Raw genomic sequence first — 21,260 nt, 5'->3', positions numbered from 1 at the left:
AATAGTTTGAAGGTTTGTTTTTGGCTCAGAAGTCGCAGACAGACATAAGGAAACCACCCCCATCCATTATTCCTTTGCAACGATCAGCCCTCCTGTTACCCTCCCTTGCTTCAGGGGTACCTGTGCTAGCTTTGAATTCCCTGTCCTAACACTCCAATGCTGCTCAAATGCCCAGGTTAACACTCCCACCTAGTTTACTAAACGCCCTGGCGTCTACTTCCTCATTATACCCACTGGCTGGGGTGAAGCGGTCTGAGGCTGTCAGCAGTCTTTCCGCCAGTTATTTTCTCCTGAAAACTACCTCCTTCGTATTTGTTAGGCCACGTCATTCCATGCAGGTGGTTTTCAACGTGTGGTCCCTGGACATGTTAGGAATGCAAATTCTCAGGCCCAATCCCAGAACCTACTGAGTCACAAGTTCCGGGGCAGGGCTGGGAATTCTCTAACGAGGTGATGTCGACGCACTGAAGTCTGAGAACCACTGTGTTAGGATCGCAAAATGGTGATCTTGAAATTCTATCATTCCTTACTCATTCATCTGCGGAATTCCTCTGTAAAGTTCCCTGATCAACTAGGTTATCATGAATTGCAATTTGTAGAAAAAAGGCAAGATAATCATTTCATCGTTTTCCTTTAATTGTCCATTTTCAGTGTCAGGGTTAGTGCCCTAGTTACTTTCAAGAGTGACCAATTCTATTTCTTGTTCGGTTACTTCTGGCTTTCTAAAACTATCATTATGAATTCAGTTTTTAATATATTCCATCTGTTCAATCAGATATGGCCATTGTTTTTTGGACTGGTAAACACCCAAAAGCTTGCCATCATACTTTCTCTGCAGAGCCGTGGGAAACAGGGACTGAGACTCTGTGGTGGGAATGCAGAATGCCACAGCCCTTTTGAAGAGAACTTAACAGCATCTAACAAAACGACACGTGCATTTGCCCTCTGACCCAGCAACCCTACTTCTAGAAATCCACTTCTAAGAAACTGGCTAAGAAAATGGCTTCACAGTTACTCACTGTGGCATCAACACAAATGTCCTGCCAGGGGACAAGGTACACCCATGCAGTGGAGGAGGCCTCGGCCGTAGGATGAGTGATAAGGAAGGACCTCCAGGATATGCAGGCAAGGGGCAGGGCCGTCTGTCTAACACAACAGAAATACATACTTGCTTTCTGTTTTCTTAGGACACTGACTAGAAGGAAAAACAACAGTGGGTCCTGCGGAGGAGAGAGAGGAGAGCATGAGGGACAGTTAAGGAGGTGAGCTCTGAACACAACAGGCTTTGAAATCATGTCAATGCTTTACATATTTACAAACTTTAAATTTTTAAAGGCAATCCCTATACTAGAAAAATAGAATCTGAAATGAACGAACTCAATTGCCTCGGACTGGATTCTACAGAAGCCGACCCTGAGACAAGAACTTGGAAGGTGACCCCAAGCAGCATCTGCATGGAGGTGGAAAAGGAAGAAATCCATTTGCACCTACATCAGTTTCATTTAGTATTCGGTCATTTAAATACTTCAGGACACACGTTCACATATTAAACCATTTGCTTGCTAAGAACTAGGAGGAAATGTCTGTTTTCTTCACCTGCTGTCAGGCACCAAAATTCATTTTCACTTAAACATACACTGCAGCAACATTTCTGGATTTTGATGCAACAGGATAAAAAGATAGTCACGTTTTATATTTCAGGTGAACAAATATGCCTTAGGTCAAACAGTACGATTTTAAAGGAACTTGGAAATAAACGCAAGTTTGTAGCTTATGTTTCATCTAAGAATTGCACCCAGTTTTATTATTTCTCAAGAATGAAGCAGGGATAAAGGCAAGCTGAACACTTCCTGGCTGTTGATTACTGGCAAGCTGCTGGCCTCTGGTAGGAATCTCTGTCAAGCGGCATCCTCAGTCACTCGAGGACGGTTTAAGAAGGCAGTTACAACATGAACACGTGCATGAGCTATATTATACATAATTACAAGAGCTGGTAAACTCCGGTCTCCTCAGTAGGAGCGGATGGCTGGGGCGACAGTGGCGCAGTCAGCCTCGTTCAAAGTTCTGTCGATTACGGGTCTGTATTCCAGGGAGACCTAAAAAAGAAGAGTAGGTGATGAGTTAGCACACAAAAATGTACAAACAACCCTCTTGTATGCTTTTGGAAAATTAACCATAAAAGCAGATTTGCAGACAAACAGGAACTTACAAACAAAGGTATTCACGGGAACATTTTTCAATAACAAACTCGGGACTGACTATGTAAATCCATGTATGGAATACAGCAATTAAAATAACACTGTACCAAATTCTCAATGCTTTAAACTAAAACTTAAACTGAAAATGCTCAAAAAGTAGGTGAAACCTTGTATGTACTGTTATCCTTTATCCGTAAATTATGTTTGTATTTGCAGTTTTTCCTACTTCTAAATGAACAATTTTATATACATACGAAACTTGAAAGAAATATTTCAAAATGATAAAAGATCTCTCTGATTGGTGAGCTTATAAATGTTCCTTTTCTTCATTCTTCTTGTACTTTCTACACTTTCTAAAACGAGCATGTATTTCCCTTACAATCATAAAAAAAACCCAAACACTACAAAATTAGGCTTGTATTAAGAGGATCGTCTGACTATACACTGTCAAAAAAGAGCCTACGTGAAGAACTATGAAAATTGCTGTCTGCCTGTATTAAACAATCCCACTAGGCACTCTAGAAGTATGAGGACACAGCACAGCATAACTTCTGTAAATCCAGATAGGCGATAAAGACTATCCCTTAGGGAGCTCTGAAAAGCTTACACTTTACATCTTAATTATTTCTGAGTCTTAATGCCGAGCAGAAAGGCCAAATGGGTGAGTTATGCTTTGCTGGGGTAAGACCGACGGGGGCCCCACTGCTCTCTCAGCTGGTGGTTTCCAGGACCCTGCCTGCCCCCTGCCCCTCCCAACTTGTTCCCTGCCCGGGGAAGCTACGGGCTGAACAGCATCCGCTGGGCTTCCCTGAGGCTGCGTCCAGGGGGTCCGGTCAAAGGGAAGGGAGGGGAGGGGGAGGGGTGTCTTCCCGCCCCACCCCCATCCCTGCCCGCAGCTCTCTGTGGACTCAGAACCTCCTTCTCCTCCCCTACAGCAGGCCTCTGGCGCTGGCACACCCCTGCCAGCAGCAGCGCAGTGGGGGCGGCCTTTACGAACCACCCGCCCACGCGGGGTTCTGTTTCCAGGCAGAAGCCTGTCTTTTCAGCGGTGTCTCAGATCTGTCCACAGTCCATTTAAACCCATGCCGCTTCTCCCAGCTCACCAAATGCTGACCTGCGTAACACGAGGGATGGCCCACGCGCCATCGCATACATGAGCAGAGCCCGTTCCACACGTACCTCCCCAGTCTTGGTGTCCACGTAGGAAAGCGTGTGCTTCCGCCAGTGCTCCTCAAAAGGCTTCTTGTGCTGCCCCTGGATGGGCTTGGAGTAATCATACTCGTCAACCCGCTCCTGAGGCCACAGAAAGTAAGTTACTTCGGAAAGTGCCATCAACGAACACGCTACACAGCAGAACCGGAAAACATGGCAAAACATGGCAAACTCCTTAAAAAGATACAGGAGACACAGGAGACCAGCCTGACATTAATTCCCCAGAACCCAATCAACAAGGAGGTCTCCATCGTCAAAGCGGACCGCGTGCAGAGCCAGGACCTTCCCAGTCCAAGCACGTCTCCTTTACAATTCCCACTGAACCCACGTGTGCAGACCTGACCTGGAAGGGCACACGGCGAGAACACGTGCCACTGAGCAGCACACACAGGGGAAGGCCACGAGTCTCGGGATCCCTTGGTCACGCCGCGCTGGCCCAGCCTGGGGCGCCTCCCCTTTTCCACCCCACCTCCACCACGGCAGCCTGACAGGGTGGGGCCCCGAGCAGCACAGCCGGGCAGCAGCACAGTGGGACCCAGAGCTCCGCTGCTGCATTTTCTCTCTACAACTAGCAGATGGGTGTTGGAATTAAATTGACCTTTCGTGCACTTAAAGGTTTATCGAATACTTTTCCTGTCTTTCTGCTCGGTACTCTTGCAGAGTTCAACTTTTCCTTTCAGCCTTTTTTATTTAAATGTTCTGATTGTAGCAATTATGTTAATTTTTTCAAACATTTTTAAAGAGAAGCTGAATGCTGCTACGGAATATCTTGCACGTGGTAACAGATAAGACACACAAAAGCCTCTTCAAATAAAACCCCACACGTCCAACTACCTGGCAGCTTCTGCTGAGTGAGGCCAGGCCTCTCGCCTGGAGCAATGGGGCAGGGAGCCCTCCCTCACTCCAGCACCTGTGCCTCCGGGAGGGGAGGGACGAGCCCCCCAGGGTGAGCAGGCTCTGCCTGCACATGTGCAGTGACGTCTCAGCCGCAGAAACCAACCACGGGCGCTGGGAGAGGCTTCTGTCCTTGGTGCACAGGACGAGCGTGCTCACCAACCTCCTCCTCTAACCAAGTACTCAGCAACCGGAATCCAGCTCCAGTCGGTGTCTCGTGGTGGACTGAAACCCAGTTTTTCTTGCCCAGCCTCTAGCTGAGCCACCCAAACACGGCCCCGGACCAAAGCCTCTGTGTGCACCGTGGGAAAGCAGCTCAGCTCCTGCTCACGCGCTCCATCCTTAACCTGACTGCCCCCCAAACAACCCCTTCCGTGAAAATCTTAACGACCACATGCCGAGTACTCTTTTCTGCAGAATCTGGTAAGTGAGCTCTGCATAAAAACCAGTTCATTAAAACAAGGGTGATCCAAGATGAGGCTCTATAATCCTTTCCCAAACCAGAGGTGGGTCTGAAACAATGAGTTACTCATCGTTTCAAGTCAGTAAGCGAGCACTTCCAGGCAATAGAACCCGCTGCACACTAACCTTTGCCCTAAGGAGGCTGACAGATGCAGCAGCAGATACTGATCCAAAGCCAGAAAAAGGTCAAACTAGTACTGAACTCGGTGAGAACAAAGGTACGAAAGTCATCAGAAGAGAAAAAGCATTCTTCTCAACTGACTTGTGGGAAATGCAGAGAAAGCGGAGAAGTGAATGCAGAGAGCGCAGGGTCAGGGCTGAGCAACGCAGCGAGGAGGACAGCAGCGCACGCGGTGGTGGCAGCGGTGGGCGGCGGCCGGCGGGGGGGGGGGGGGTCGGACATGAAGGAGCACCTTAAAATCCTCCCTGGCATGAGCGCCGCGAGACTCCTTCCGGGCCTCTGCTCCATAAATCGTCTGCAGGGCACAAAGCATCAGGTTCTGCAGCTCCAGGGTCTCCACCAGGTCAGTGTTCCAGACCATTCCTGGGCACACAAGGCAGCCGTCAAAAGACAACAGGATCCAGCCCGTGTCCACTCAGCAAGGACGAGTTACGTCAGCGCTAAACGGGTCGGGCTGCGCCCAGAAGCAGCCCGCCCCGTAGACATCCAGCAACAACCGTACGTAGGGGCCGGAGGAACCACTCACCCCTGTCAAACGTCTTCAGATGCTTTAGATCTCCATAGAGCTTGCTGATCTTCTCACAGCCTTCCCGTAACACGCTTCCCACACGGAACACTGCAGCATGACTTTGCATCGACTGTAATACAAAACATTTGTAAGCTTTTAATCCATGTGGAAAAGCCACGCCAAGAACTGTTAAACCTTTAGGTTTTTTTTCTTATGCGTTTCATTTTTCGTAAAATATTTATGTAAACAGAAAAACTAGGAAATTCAGACTGTGAGTTTATTACTCTGAATTTTAAAACGAAGTTTCTTTGTTTGTGAGAACTTAAAAAACCTACTCTTTAACCAACTTCCAAACGTACAATACAGTAACGTTAACTATAGTCACTATGCTGTACGTTACATCCCCAGGGCTTATTTTCATCTGGAGACTTGTACCTTTAGATGCCCTTTCTCCATGCTTCTGTTCCTTCACTCCTGCCCCCTTCCTTACCATCCCATGAGGCCTCCCTGAAGCCCAGTCTCGTTTGAAGATAGAACCACAGAACCACAGTCCTATGAGAATGGCCATATTCACCTTTTCCCTTTTGGTGGTGTCTGTGTGGATGGCCCAATGGAACCCTTTCAGGATGCAACTAAAGCAAGGGGCTTCTTTCCAGAAAATGCGCCCACACAGAAATTCTCGCAAATAATTTCAAGTGGATAAAGGTCTCATTCATGGACCAAGAATCCTGGTATTAAAAGAATTTGATTGATTCCCAGCTGTTCTATTTACCTATTTATTTATCTAGAGTAGTCAACTAGTATTTTTAATTCACCTACACCTGTGTTACCTCACGCAGTAGCCACTATCCACGCGTACCTACATTTAAACTGAAATTAAATAAAATTAACTTAGACTGGCCTCATTTTCCATGCTCCACTATCAGGTCAGAAATACAGACCGTTGCATCGGATGTGCTGATGCAGGTGACTACGGCCTCCGCACGCCATCCACACTCCCCCTCCTGATCTCATTCAGGGACATCAATGGGCCCAGTTTAAAGACATTTCCCAGAGTTGCCGTAAGTAGGTGTGATGATGGGATGATTCCTCAGCAACGAGACGTGCTGGGTTTGGGAAGCTCCCAGCTGGGAACCGAGCTTCTCGGACCTTCCACTGTCCCTCCTCCTTCAGGCTGGGACAGAAGACCAGGGCCAGAGACGGTCTGAGGAGGGAAGCTGCACCAAACACCTAGCACGTTTGAGAGAAGGCCGAGTCCTGAAGCTGCAGAGTTGCTGTGCCTGCCCTGGGCTGCCCTCTCCAGCCTTCAGTGTGGAAAGCACACCCTTTTACCTTACTCAGGCCTGAGCACGCCTCCGTGACTCAGCAACCCCAGTGCAGGGCTACCAACGCAGCTGGCCTGCTTATCCAGAGCGTGTCCAGTCTCCTACCTTCTGCATGTTCAGCCGTAGTTCCGATGTTCTTATGCTTCCGTTGGCAAATCTCAATTTGTCAAGATTCATGACAGATTCTTCCCCAGCATTTGGTTTAATCAAGGGAAATTTATCTCCTTTAAAAAAGACAAAAAAACCCAAAAAACCCCACCAAATGTGCATTATACCCTTTCAGGGAGTTTGGAAAATGCATGCATAACCTGAGCTAACATTCCACCTGGACCACTCTATCCCTGAGGAAGCATCTATTGACTTGGGGCCAAAGAGTAAACAAAAAGACAAAATTTCTGGCAAAAAGTTGGTGTCCAATAAGTAATCTTTGAATGAACAAAACAGAAACTCTCTCTTAAGGTCAAAAATTAGATTTATGCAAACAAACCTTGCACTGCTACTCTGTGAAGGAAAAACACTTCGCCCTCCATAGCCGTTCTCATTCTGTTTTAACGTTTAAAATAGTCATACTTTGGGGAAAGTAGTGGGGCAAACACTTTTCCTCTCCTTTTGTCTTTAAAACCTAAAGCGTAACGAAGGTGTGATACCACTTTTAGTGCAGTTTGCTGGTTTTGACAAGCAGAGCTGCGTCAGCCCCACCGCAAGTGGACCCAGGCCCTGGTGACCACCCACCGTCTCCTGCCCCAGCTTCCCTTCTCCAGATGCCACACAAAAAAAATCGCACATATGTGGTCTCCTGCGTCTGGATCACACAGCCTGACAAAGATCCACCCGTGCTGCGCATGTGTGGGCAGTCTGTTCCTTTTTAATGCTGAGTTCCGAAGGTTTTAAACGCGTGCGTTGATCCTTCAGATAGAAAAGTATTCTCAAAAAACTTCCTTTTTCTCGCTGTCAAAGAAAGGGAACCTCAAATTTTCTGCTTTGCTCTGAGAGATGGCTACTGGGCTCTGGCTACAGCAAAATGAGCACTAGAGTTGTTGTGAGGCTAGCACATGTTATCTTTTCCTCGGCAAATGAATTTAAGTTACCACAAAAGAAAATCACTGGTGGAAATCCATTCTCTCATTGAGGGGAGAGAGCTGTGACCCAGTCTTCTATTTTCTTTGCATTAACTCCTCCCTTTCTCCCTTAACAGATTTACTTATAGTTTGTTTTTAGTATTTTATTAATTTTCTCTAAGTACCAAAAAATTGTACATTCATTTATACCTGCCATTTAAAACATTTCCTTTGAGATAATCCATACCAGACAAGTAGTATGTGGTAAACCCCTATTAAATAACACTTTCCCAATAGTGATTTTTCTGAGAACATAACGACTGCAAAAAAACCTGACTGAAGTTACTCTTCTAACTGCCCCACCTACCCTGTGTCTAGCCTCAAGTCTATCACCATAAAAATCTCTGACTTTCTGTTTCCTCACTTCCAGGGAGAGAAAACCAGACGCCCGCTATACGACCGCGAAGCAAGGCGTCCTGAAACAGCCAGTCTACTGGAAGGGGCACGTACCGGGTCTGCAGGACTCCGCGATGCTCAGGGCGCAGGCCCGGCCGAAGACGACCAGGTCCAGGAGCGAGTTTGCCCCCAGTCGGTTGGCACCGTGCACCGAGGCGCAGGCAGCCTCCCCACAGGCGTATAGGCCGGGCACGATCTGATCCTGGCCGTCCACGTGCTTCAGAACCTGGGGAAGAAGACCAAGGTTACGGAGCGCGGTCTGCTCAGCCCCGCTTCCCTACAGCGGGGCGTCGGAAAAAGGAGAAAAGGTAAAAACTGGACCTACACCACCTACAGGGAACCCCCGCAGACACCGCGCGGCCCCCTTCCCTGGCGGCCCCCTTCCCTGGCCCCCATGTCAAGGTCAGAGGGCCCCAGTACCACTCCTCACACCCAGCAGCACCTCACCCACTTCCTGACGCGCCCCCGCACACCCGCTCCGACGGTGGGCTCAAAGCAGCGGAGCATGGCGGGTGGAGGGCCTTAAACGGGGCGGTGGGGGACTGGAGTCGTAAGGCAGACTCGCACAGCAGCTCCACCCACCTGCCTGGGGAGGACTAAAATCAGGTGACTAAAAAGCTCTTTGTGAACCGCAAACCATCCAAAGGTATTAACTGTAAAGCTACACTTTATAACCTACAACCATGTAGGAAAAGCTGCAAATGACCTCATGTCTGTGACTGTTTCCTAAGAAGAGATGAATCAATTATCAGCGGTTACTTGAGGCGTGAACGCAGACACCGGGGTCAAGCCAAGGTCCCTGCCCTCCCTGCCTGCCAGACTGCCCAGGACTTCGGAGGGAGGCCCTGGGCAAGGGGCCTGCGGTGGCGCGGGCTCGGCACCATCACCTGCCCCTTGTAGTTGGTGGGGATGCCGCCCATGTTATAGTGCACGGTCGGGAGCACGGGGATCGGCTCCTTGGTGACGTCCACGCCCGCGAAGACCATGGCTGTCTCGGAGATGCCGGGCAGGCGCATAGCCAGCTGTTCGGGGGGGAGGTGGTGCAGCTGCAGGTACACGTGATCCTTCTCAGGGCCGCAGCCTCTGGTGAAAAAGGACATCACACCATAAGGTCAAGGACGGCAATCCAGAAACCGTGAGGTCACAAAATCCTTGCAGCACATGAGGTGCCACGTGCTTTGATCCTGGAGAACACGTTCCCTTCCTTAAGGCCACCTTTTCATGGCGTCTCTTCTCAGCACCCACCATGTGCCAGGGTAGACACCAGGTGCTGGGATGCAGCCACGAACACGACGGAAGCCCTGCCCTCACCGGGCTCTCACCTGAGGGTCAGGAGGTGACAATTTGCCACATTCTCCTTGGTGAATGCACCACAGGGGTCTTTCACGCCAGATGCTCCAGAGAACCACCTGACTTCTCATTTCTTGCGTGCAAACGTTGACGCCTCACCCCCAGATATTTAACCAGTGTCACCACACAAGGCACGAAGTCAGGCACTGAGGCCTCACGCTGCTTCGCTGAAGAACAAACAACCCACCCCCCCTTGAGGGCCCCAAGCACCCGGGAGTTCAGACAGCATACCAGCCGAAGCTCGCGCACTAAATTCAGGACAGGGGTGTGTCTTCTCCCCCATACTGTCTGCTTCTGTCACACACTCACTCACACACACAAACCATCTGAGATGGACTTACAGCTAACTGGCTAAACTTCTCAAATGTAGAGATCCTAAGCTGACAGACAACAGTCAGAGGTAACTGCACATAGGCCTCCGGGGTGGGCAGGGTGCTGACACTCACACAGAAGCCCCCCAGCCCGTGCTGAAATGAAGACACAAATCACAGCCACCAGAGGGGTGCGGCGCGCAGACATGCTCAGACCCCTCTGGGGACAAGCACACAGACCTTCCTTCACGGATCTCCAAGGTCATGGAGCGAGATACGACGTCCCTGGACGCCAGGTCCTTTGCGACAGGAGCATAGCGCTCCATGAACCTCTCGCCTTGACCGTTGACAAGGATGCCTCCCTCTCCACGGCACCCTTCCGTGATGAGACAGCCAGCACCGTATATGCCTGCAAACAACGAACTGATTAAACATGTATAACCTAAGGACCGCTGGGCCTACAACTCAAACACAAATGTTTTTCCCAAGATACTTTGGGAGGAGACAGAAAGGGTGTGCAAAGAGCACCACACTCGCAAGCGTTAAGAGAGGAAAAGTTAAGGCACAGCACAATGCCACGGTATGAAGAAACGCAATGACCAAGCGCAGAGGAGAAAGGTCGGCTGCGTGGACGACGCAGCTCTGCTCAATACTCCGATTACAACTGTGCCTTAAACTCTCAACATGACAAAGTTTATGTTAAATATCTCGGTTTTAATTGTCACTAAAACCTTATCAGGTTTTAATTGCTGGATGTCCTTTTGCACCATGAAATTGCGTTGGCTCCTGTAGGTACAGAAACCAGCTTGGAAACTTAGCACATCGAGGAACCAGACAACAATACGGCAATGATCACTACAGCCGATACTTAGGTTGCACCCTCTGTGTACAACTCTAAGTCTCACCACAACCCTGTGGGATGGTCCCCCCCTTCCAAGACAAGCCCACCAATATGATGCCGGGAGACGCAGAGCCCAAATCCAAATCTGGCAATGGGGAGGGGGGAGCTGCGCCCTGATCTCAACTGTCCCTCTACATAATGAGGACAAGGATGCCCGGCACTGGGTGCTTACACGTCCATCAGCGTAGTTTGAAGGCTATCACTTTTATTAGAGCACCAAAGGGTTACCTTGCCTTTAAAACAAGATGCAAATTCCTGTAACTCGTCTTTCAGTTTTCCTAGTTTCAGTGGCCATGTCTTCTGGTGGTTTATTTCTCATACGTTGAAAAGGAAGCAAAAGAAATGGAGCTCTAACTATAGAGGGAATTCAGAAGTCTCAGACATTTTATTGGTTAAAAATAGCAAGAAGACTACCACCTCATACTTTTCTTTTAACTACTCATCCCTGCCAGGGTCAGAGAGAACATACTGACAGAGCAAATAGAAAAAACAGGCCCTGTTCTTTAGTACAGTGGCAGCTCCTCAGCTGACAGATCAGAAAACCACGCAGAAACAAGGTTTAGGACGGGGCTCACCCACTCCCCTCCCAGGCCCCCTCCCACGTTCGTGCACTCATCACCCTCACTTGTGGACATCTCGGGGCCCCGCCTGCCGTGCTCTGTCACCGTGGCAGCCTGCCATCTGTCTGTGCCACTTCTCCACTCAAACGCATTCCCTCTGGCTCTACTGACTGAGGCCCTGCCATGTGCTGGGCGCTGCGAAGACAGCGGTAAATGAGACAGACCTGCCCCCGCCTCCAGGGGGAGCTGACACCCTAGTCGAGGAGAGGGACACAGAACAACCACTGCTTCGCGTCTGGCCGAGGGCGCCGAGACAAGGCGCGGAAGTAAGCGCTGGCTTCCACTGCCTTGGGGGACACAGGGAAGAATCTCCTCGGGGAAGTCACGAGTTAGGATGTAAGATATGAGAAAGCAAGCGCACATAACTGCAGAGGAGCCTTCCCACAGGTACCGAGCACCTGAAAGGCACAAAGAGCCCCATGCCATCCTACCTGTGGGGTGGAACTGAACAAACTCCAGGTCCTGGCAGGGAAGGCCTGCCCTGGTGATCATGGCAGTGCCGTCCCCGGTGCTGGTGTGGGCGGATGTGCAGCTGAAGTAGGTGCGCCCGTAGCCTCTGGAAAACAGACAGGCCGGCAGAGAGGTGACTGCAGAAGCGTCCCATCAGGACCTCCTTCCAATGGACTGGAGTGGACCGAGCAGCCCAGGCAGCACCTCTGTGGATGCATGCGCACACACTGCCCTGGGCAACCGGGACGGTAGCCTGGGGGGCAGAGAAGGCGCTCTCGCTCGTACCTTGGGGCACTTCTGTGCTATGTAACTGATTTCCCTGATAAAAATGTATATAAAATAATAAAATCTAAAAACATTTACAGATGCACTTATTAAAACGGTTAAAATAACAGACTGACAGTATATAAGATGGCATTTACTTATTTTCCTCGTGTGAACAAACAGCACTTTTCTACCCCAGCAATCGGCATAAACACAGCATCCCTCAGAGCAAAGGAGACTCTACTCCAGACAGCATCAGACTCTCCAGGCCTCAGTCTCCTCAAGGGTCCTCCCAGCTATGATGAACTGCTGACACTTTCTTGCCACTGGGAGGCAGGTGCTGGTGTCGCCCCTCGGGCCCACAAAGCTACCCCTTGCCGGGTGAAGTCACAGCCTGCGCCTCAGCCATTACTCCACGACACCCCTATTCTCATTAGAATAAATAAATTCAGCTTGCCCGCAGAGGTGTTGAACACGACTAAGCCAGACTCTTACCCAGTAGCTACGACAGTGTTCTTTGCTCTGATGCGGTGGATGGACCCATCTTCTATGCACAGAGCAATAACGCCTCGACACTCCCCGTTCTCCATCAGGAGATCCAAGGCAAAATACTCCACAAAATAGCTAGTATCATATCGCAGAGACTGAAAAAGAAAGAAAAACAACCCACAACAGGGATCCTGCATTTCCAATTGTGCCGTTACGGCTGGCGGATTAGAGACCCTGATCTGGTGTGAGGTGCAGGGATCAGGCGGGCCCTAGCGGACACCGGGTCGCCAAAGGAGCCCCAGGCTTCAACCCATGGAGGACAGTGCCGATGCACCGTGTGACAACACAGCTGTACAAACGACGCACCCCAGAGGACGATGCCGTACGTGGGACACACCTCTCAGCTCCGCACAACCCCGAGAGGCGCCAGAGAGGCAGCACTAACCTCCCCGCGGAGCTGCTGCGAGAGCTGCGCCCGTGGACCATGGGGCCCCGACTCAGACCGGGGTGTACCGCGTGGCACCTGCTGCCGTGTGGCCACTTAGTCCAAGCGAGACCAAGCGCTCGGCACACTTGTGACGATCACCGGTTTACGTTTTAGAACGGCCGCTTTCAAATTAACGACTACCACGTTACCCTGCTGGTCGGAAAGCGGTCCCCGGGCGGACACGCTGACGCGCCGCCCTGTCCCCGGGGGGCCTGCCTCCCGTCGCCACACGCCTGGCCTGGCCGCGTCCCACCACCCTGTGCACCCAGGGCGCCTCACCCGTGCATACAGAGTGTGCAGCAGCGAGTGGCCGGTGCGGTCGGCCACGCAGCAGCACCGATGGGCCTGCCCGCCTTTCCCGAACTTGAGGCTCTGCCCGCCGAAGGCGCGCTGGTAGATCTTGCCTTCTTCGGTTCTGCTAAACGGCATGCCGTAATTCTCCAGCTGAGAGACAGAAAAACGCCGGGTACCTCAACGGGATCAAGACGCTGGGGCTCACTCACACTGGAACCTCAGCACAAGCCTGCAGGCCCAGAACGCGCACATCCTACAGAGAGCTCAGCAGCAGCGGAGAGGAGCGTTCCCGCCGGAGCAGCTCGCTGCCAGCCTGCCGCCGACCGCTCCCGCACGCCCCCTCCCGCGTCGGACAGCCGGCGGGGACGGTACCTCCACCACGGAGGCCGGGGCCTGCTCCGTCATGTAGTGGATGGCATCCTGGTCCCCCAGCCAGTCGGAGCCCTTCACGGTGTCGTAGAAGTGCCACCTCCAGTCGTCCTCCTCCATGTTGCCCAGGGCGGCGTTGATCCCTCCCTGAAACGCCAGCAGCCCCGTGAGCTACAGCAGGCTCACCTCCCCGCTGCCTCCTGCCCGGAACCAGATTTGGAAAAAGCCAGCTACTCGTGGGGGAGGCTCAGCGAGGGATCTAGCCGTCCGTCCGGCAGACTCCCAAGTGCCCCTCCTCCCCCCGCAACCCAGAGACAGGGCCCAGTTAAGGAATCCCCCAGCCTCAGGCGCCTCACCCACGAGAGGGACACGGAGCCCAACCCCTGGGGCGTCATCTGGAGGGTCGGCCGAGGTTCCTCAGATGAGGCTTCTTCCTTACCGAGCCCGGCACGTAAAAGGGATTCAGATCTAACGGCGTCACGACAAACGTTCCCGATGGTACGGGAATGCACGCGTTAAAGGCAGAAGCGCTTCCTGCCGAGGGCTCAGAGCCCCAGCCCCCCACACTCCCGAGCCCGCCCCTCAGCGCCACAGAAATCGCAGTACAGGGACAAACATTACCACCCGTCCGCGCCCCCCAAATTAAAACTGCACATCTTTTCTCGAGAACCAGCGTTCAAGTTAAGCTACCCTTTTCTCATTCTTTTCATTGCATTACTATCGCACCACCTGAAAACTGGATTTTCTGCAATACCGTTCAAAGTTATCTGCTTGTATCTATTCTTGCTTTTATTTATTTATTTATTTATTAAAATTTATTTTTTGGCTGTTTTGGGTCTTCGTCGCTCCATGCAGGCTTTCTCTAGTTGCGGCGAGCGGGGGCTACTCTTCGTTGCAGCGCGCAGGTTTCTCACCGTGGTGGCTTCTCTTGTTGCGGAGCACGGGCTCTAGGCGTGCGGGCTTCAGTAGCTGTGGCTCGCTGGCTCAATAGCTGCGGCTCGTGGGCTCCAGAGAACAGGCTCAGTAGCTGTGGCGCACAGGCTTAGTTGCTCTGCGGCATGTGGGATCTTCCCGGACCAGGGCTTGAACCCGTGTCCCCTGCGTTGCGGGTGGATTCTTAACCACCGTGCCACCAGGGAAGTCCTATTCTTGCTTTTAGACAGTGAATTATCCAAGGATGTTTATTACTTATTCTTCAGTTTAAAAAGCATAGCTTTCAAACAAAGTATCTAGGCAGCTTAGTGTGTAAAGAACGTGGCTGGACCCTGAATATAGCTATTCCAGATGTAACGGGGATGGGAGCTCTTACTGCTTCGTAGAAAGTCACCACATCCTCTGTTGTCTCAACGAGGAAATGTGTTCAAATACCAGAAAAGACGGTCAAATGTGATTGTACGATACTACCTGCATACCAGCTGGGCACCACCTACAGTGTGCCTAGAGTGAAAAGGCGAAATAACAGAGTCACATAATTTTCCACCTTACTTCCTCTTCCTGCCTGAACTGAGAGCGTCAAAGGCCAGTGTCTTCTGCGCTGCAGCTTCGCACCATCTTCAGAGCTCGTCACCGCCACTCGAGGTCTGCCCTGAGGTTCCGGCAGAGCCAGAGCGAGCCCACGGCAGACTTGCTCACGTCGGGTAGGGGCAGTGAAGGAGATCGCACCACGATGGAGGCGGGCATGAGGGGCCGGATGGGAGCAGAGACGGGGTGACCACAAGGCTCCGGGGAGTGGGGCGGGGCCAGGGCGGGCAGAGACCTCCTGGCGAGGGCGTGCCGGGAGCGGAGGGAGCCCAGGGGAGGGCGGCCCGCGGCGGGCGGCCGCTGCGGTGGAGCACCGGGCTGCACGATGTCTCGCGAGCACCAAGAGGACGGAGAGGGCCCTTTCTCATACCTGGGCTGCGACGGTGTGTGACCTGGTGGGAAAGAGCTTTGTGACGCAGGCCGTGTTAAACCCTGCTTCAGAAAGGCCAAACGCAGCTCGCAGGCCTGCCCCTCCGGCGCCGACCACCACTGCATCGAATTCATGATCCACTACTGGGTACTGCGTAGAAATCTGGAAAAGAAAAACCCCCCTGTCAACCACTGGTTCAACCAGGCCAGACGCTGAGGCTGTGGTTACGGTGAAAGAGAGTCATTGCCACGCCCAGAGGGCCTCCATCCTGTGCTGGGACTGCACACCAGGTACAATGCAGTAGTCACAGCAGACGTGGTGGGCTCACCCTCGAACTGAAAGGGGACGGCAAACAGCTCTCATCAACAGCAGAGCACCCATCCCATGGAGCTAGGGCACCCACCGTTAGTTGAAAGGCCGAAAACTCAAAGTAGGGGACCACAGATGCAGAGGAAAGCAACATCACAAATCAAAATACCAGTTCTAACTACGGTTTTTCTTTGCAATTATCGATTTTACTTTTCTCTTTTTACATTTATACCCATATACACATACAAATCTTAGCTTACGATGTAGTATAGATGATGATTTGAAGCTTCTCATGAAAACACTGCAATGTTGTTTCATTTAGATAAGGACAGTCCATTCACCTGAGTGACCATCCAGGAACCAAGGACACAAGTCTACTCCAGGTCCATACTGTACTTACAACTGAGAAAGGGCCAACAAGCATTCAGTAACTATTGTGAGCTTATGAGACAGAAACTTAGAAGCAAACCTCGGTTTCTTCAACACACAGCAGAAGGGCCTCGTAAACACAAAAGAACCCAGGCTGCTACACAGCCCTCAGCTGAGGGGGCGCCTGCCGCCATCCACTCCAGTAAATACTGTTCACCTGACGTTTGTATCATTATTTTTTTACTTAAAGTTTAATGTGGCTTATAGATACGTAAGAACTACAAACAAAAAAATGTTAATATCTATGCTTATATTTGTACTATAATTATTGTTACACTAAAAACAATGAGCATGCATTAGAATGAAAAGTTTTTAAGTAAAACCTGTATTACTCAAATACATTAAAAACTGGTACAGAACCCTACTCCGTTAAGTCAAAAAAATCACTTATAACAAAGTCATGAACTTACTGCATCTGAAACTTTAGCGGACGACCTCTTACTGCCATCAACGGTGAAGTGAAAACCGCGGGCTCCTGTCTGCAACGCTGCTGGCCGCTGCTGAAACACAGACGGAGCACAAAGTGTCTTCACGGAACAGGGGACTTGTAATTACAACTTCCCTTCTAAGTCGACAACCTTCTGATGTACCCAGGTGCTCCCTTTTTTTAAAAAAATTAATTAATTTATTTATTTTTGGCTGCGTTGCTGCGGGCGGGCTTTCTCTAGTTGCAGTGAGCGGGGGCTACTCGTTGCAGTGCGCGGGCTTCTCACTGTGGTGGCTTCCCTTGTTGCAGAGCACGGGCTCTAGGCACGTGGGCTTCAGTAGCTGTGGCTCGCAGGCTCTAGGGTGCAGGCTCAGTAGTTGTGGCGCACGGGCTTAGCTGTTCCACGGCACGTGGGCTCTTCCCAGAGCAGGGCTCGAACCCGTGTCCCCTGCATCGGCAGGCGGATTTCTAACCACTGCGCCACCAGGGAAGCCCGCTGGTGTTCCCTTTCACCCAGAAGCCTTACCTGGAACCCTCCACTTAACCCTGAAGGATAAGGCAAGGGCTAAGGACCCAGGGCAGGCCCAGGAGGCGAGGAATTGGCACTCCAGCTAAGGCCCTTCTAGGTGAAGTTTGTTTCCAGACAGGACACTGACTCAGGAAATGACAAAAGGCACACTTTCACATTAATTTCTTAATTTATGGTACTCAGTGGAGAATGGAGAAGACATCTGTGTTGCCTAAGTGGCAGTTTTGCAAAGAATGAAGTGCTTTTCCAGGATCCATCCCAGCCCGCTTCATACTGGAGCTCCCCTATGAGGTTGTGCGGTTCACTGGAAGAGGCGCCAGGCAGTGCACTGGGAGTGGATGCTCCAGAGCAGGCTGTCACTGGGTGTGGTAATATCCCTTCCCTGAAAGCGTGAAGATTCAGGCCCAGAGATGCTCCTGGTCCTGCTTCGCCACTCTCCACACCCGCACTAGGCTCAGCCACACCGCTTTATCTGTCATACTTCACGTGCTGTTCCCTCTGCTAGGACACCTGTCCCTGGCCAACCTTGACAACTACAAGTCTCAGCTCAAATGTCCCATCCTATAACCACTTACCCAAGAAAATGGTATTAATGAAATCACAGCCCAGCATGAGAGGCAACCTTCTTCATAGGCTAGCAATGGTCAGCAGTTTAGGGAATAAGTTTTTCCATTCTGCTGACTGCATTTTACTAGATCACTGATAAGACAGTCTTAGAAATATCCTGAAGAACAGTTTTGGGAAATAAGTACATTCAACGATGACAGAAGGGGTGCCTTCAAGTATTCTGCAACTGGAAGAGATGCTTCAACTCTGTGGGAAAAGAAATTACGCTACAGGACAGACAAGTGGGGATTACAGGGAGGAGGATGACCAAATACAAAATGAACTCCAACTGAGCTGTTTGAAACTCGACAGACTCCCCTATAAGGGAGGGACTCAGGCCGGAGCTGGAGGACCTGACCGACTACTTGCGAGGAGCGTCCCAGATGGCTCCCTCTAACTCTGAGACGGAGTGGTAGCTGACACAAACATTGAGTTTACTTTAATAGCTCCAATTAAAAAGTAGTTTCCTGGGTTTTTAAGTAGATCTGAACTGACAAGAGTCATACGCTTGAATTCTCCATTTACAGTGTTAAGTACGTTTGTTTTTATTGACAAAACCACTCTTTCAGATATGAACTAAAAAAAATATTTTTCAGCTGTATCATAATTTTTAACGGTAAAATCATATTTTAACAAAAAACTAAGTCACTGAAGGAATTCTAATACAAATGTTCTTGAAAATTTCATAAATAATATAAATACAGCTAATAGCACCAATAAGAACAGTACATTTTGTGATGCCAAATTAAAATAGAAACCGTGAGATTCCCTAAATATTTTTCTTCTTTCTAGGATGTTCACACACACACACCCCACACGCACACAGTTAGCTTAAAAACCAGTACCGTGATGAAATCTTTAACAAATTATCATATTATCTCTCTGTGAAAAATAGTAACATTATTTTTTGTATCTAAATCCAATTTGGGGAGTGATTTTAGAATTTGAAGAGTCCAATTTTAATCCAACTTCTGTCTTTAGATAAAACTTGTATTATGTCACTTATTAATCTAACGTTTTTTGAAGAGAAATTATCAAACATTTCCCAAGAGGGTAACGAAAAAGAATGCAGAAATCTAGCTAAGGTAGAATTAAAAGAACACAGAGCTCTTAATAGCATAAAAGTACAGGTGACTGAATTAGGAGGAAAAGGAGAGAAAAAGTGAGAAGGGTAGAGATACTGATGCCCTCCATAAAGCAAAGTGGTGCTGGGGGCTGTCCTCATCTAACTAAATACACCTGTGAATCATGAACAAGAAACCAGTTTGTAAGCACAAGCTACACAATTACAAAAGTAGACAATAAAGGATCTGAAGTGGTTGCATAATTATATTGGGAGAACTGAGGATGTGGGTAGTAGGATGGTTTAAGTGAACTAAATCCTCATTTACCAGCAAAAATCAGCGTCTAAACTGGACAAAAATGCACCTGCATATCAGCTAGAGAAATGGAGGTAAAGAGCAGGGGCCAATACCAAAAACAATTCAAAATTGATTCCACTGGGGAAAAGGTCTGGGGAAGGAGGTGGTCTTATTCCCTTTCACTTATAAGGGCTTCTGTACCAACGTTTTTTTTTTCCAACTATGTGTCATTATTTTCACTAAAAATTTAAAGGTTTTTAAAACAGGGATGTTTAAAATGCCATTCACGTGATTACCAAGGGCAGGCTGTGAGCTGTGGGCCTGGCGTGGAGGAGCGCCACACAAAGCTTTCACAGGTTGCCTCACAGAACCCTCATTAACCCCACGGAGAAACTGAGTCCAGGAGGCAGCTCTGGACTGGGTCTGCCCGGCTGGCTCCAAATCCTGTACTGTCCCCACCATCTAGGGACCCCTGGGAAAAATCTCTGGGACTCCAAACTAAGATGAATATCCAGGTCGTACGCCAAAACTGAGCCACAACTTTTCAAGTGAACCAGGAAAAACATGACACAGAATGCAGAACTGAAAACCAGTGGCATTATAATTATCCCAAGAAACAAAACGTTACTACAGTGATCTAAATAATGTAAATCTAGATACACCATTAAAACATACTAAAAATGATACATTCAGAGAAGAAGCTGACTTATTCTACAACAATATCTTGTTGAAAATGGAAAAATCTCATCTGAAGTGAGAAGTTAGCAACTATTTCAAGTTCTTGGTTTTACTTTCCCTTTCGATTTAACTATCAATACTTTAGAACAGTTTGTAAATTCTGTCAGTGCACTGGGACAACGGAAAAGGAAACAAAGGCAAAACAGGTTTGATAATTTTGTAACTTGAAAGCAGCTGTAAATATGACTTGGAAACACCACAGAATTGAACAAAATGAGATAAAGAAAAATTTTGTGGACTTTATTCAAATTATCCTCATCAAGGACGCTTTATGAACATTCCTCGGCTGGAGATAATGAATTCCTTTCTTTTTTTGTTCTGCTAATTTGATGCTTTTGTTCTTGCCAATCTGAAACTCCAATACACAGCTTGTGGACAGATTAATTTCCATAGACGGAAATAATTTCCAAAGCTATTTACATCAGAATAAAAACCTTTAGAAACCCAAAACCATCTTCGGTAGACCTAACCTGTGGTTCAACTTTGCTAACTCTACCTTGCCATCATGTTCACAACCACGTGAAACTGGGACCGTGGTGAAGATTCAAGGAGACAGTGGAGCACGGTGCTGGCAGCCAACAACAGGTTCAACCGAGATCACTTCCAATCAAGCCAATAGGAAAGGAGAGGTTTATGCTCCAACTTGTGGCGCGCCGAACTTTACTCTTACTTTCAGCTAAAAGCTCACAGATGAATTCCTTCCAGCCCAGCCTGCGTAAAGGACAGCAATATTTTCATAAAGTGGCAACGGGCGAGTGGTAGGTGAAGGGGGTCTGCAGGGTGGAATAAGGAACTCCCCGCTCCAGTCTGGTCTGCAGACAGACGTGTCAGCTCTTCCCCAGTCACCACCACATACCAAATCTGTCGTCTCACCTAACGGTAAGGGCCCACTCAGAAGTCTGCTCAAGCTTCGCTGACTACAACTACCGCACCGACCATGGACTTCATTTCCTGCTTGTGGACCCCCTGCTACAACTGCGTCTTAGAGCCCAAGATTTGGGGGCTGGGGGACCCTCTGCTCAGTAAGAACCAGCAACACATGAACGCATTTAAAATGCTTTCTAGGGCTTCCCTGGTGGCGCAGTGGTTGAGAGTCCGCCTGCCGATGCAGGGGACACGGGTTCGTGCCCCGGTCCGGGCA

General features: G+C 49.6%; 1 protein-coding gene across 2 annotated transcripts in view; it reads right to left on the bottom strand.

Annotated features, from left to right (window-relative positions):
* Positions 1 to 1,774: 1,774 nt before the first annotated feature.
* Positions 1,775 to 21,260, bottom strand: part of SDHA (succinate dehydrogenase complex flavoprotein subunit A) — a 20,597-nt gene continuing 1,111 nt past the window's right edge. Inside the window, exons 2-15 of one of the 2 annotated variants that reach the window (XM_024121631.3) lie at positions 16,869 to 16,955; positions 15,721 to 15,882; positions 13,833 to 13,976; positions 13,446 to 13,610; positions 12,686 to 12,834; positions 11,908 to 12,032; positions 10,196 to 10,364; positions 9,182 to 9,377; positions 8,349 to 8,520; positions 6,886 to 7,004; positions 5,474 to 5,585; positions 5,180 to 5,310; positions 3,378 to 3,491; positions 1,775 to 2,096 (exon numbers count right to left, since the gene is read on the bottom strand). In XM_024121631.3, coding sequence (XP_023977399.1) covers positions 2,010 to 2,096; positions 3,378 to 3,491; positions 5,180 to 5,310; positions 5,474 to 5,585; positions 6,886 to 7,004; positions 8,349 to 8,520; positions 9,182 to 9,377; positions 10,196 to 10,364; positions 11,908 to 12,032; positions 12,686 to 12,834; positions 13,446 to 13,610; positions 13,833 to 13,976; positions 15,721 to 15,882; positions 16,869 to 16,955 — 1,932 coding nt within the window. In that variant the 3' untranslated portion in view covers positions 1,775 to 2,009. Of the gene's footprint in view, positions 2,097 to 3,377; positions 3,492 to 5,179; positions 5,311 to 5,473; positions 5,586 to 6,885; positions 7,005 to 8,348; positions 8,521 to 9,181; positions 9,378 to 10,195; positions 10,365 to 11,907; positions 12,033 to 12,685; positions 12,835 to 13,445; positions 13,611 to 13,832; positions 13,977 to 15,720; positions 15,883 to 16,868; positions 16,959 to 21,260 lie in introns of both variants that reach the window. The other variant, XM_024121627.3, reaches the window with a different exon arrangement.

This window comes from Physeter macrocephalus, chromosome 8, assembly GCF_002837175.3.
Source record: "Physeter macrocephalus isolate SW-GA chromosome 8, ASM283717v5, whole genome shotgun sequence".
Lineage (NCBI taxonomy): Eukaryota > Metazoa > Chordata > Mammalia > Artiodactyla > Physeteridae > Physeter > Physeter macrocephalus.
Note: the sequence above shows the minus strand (reverse complement) of the source record. Positions and strands in the feature narration are given on the sequence as shown.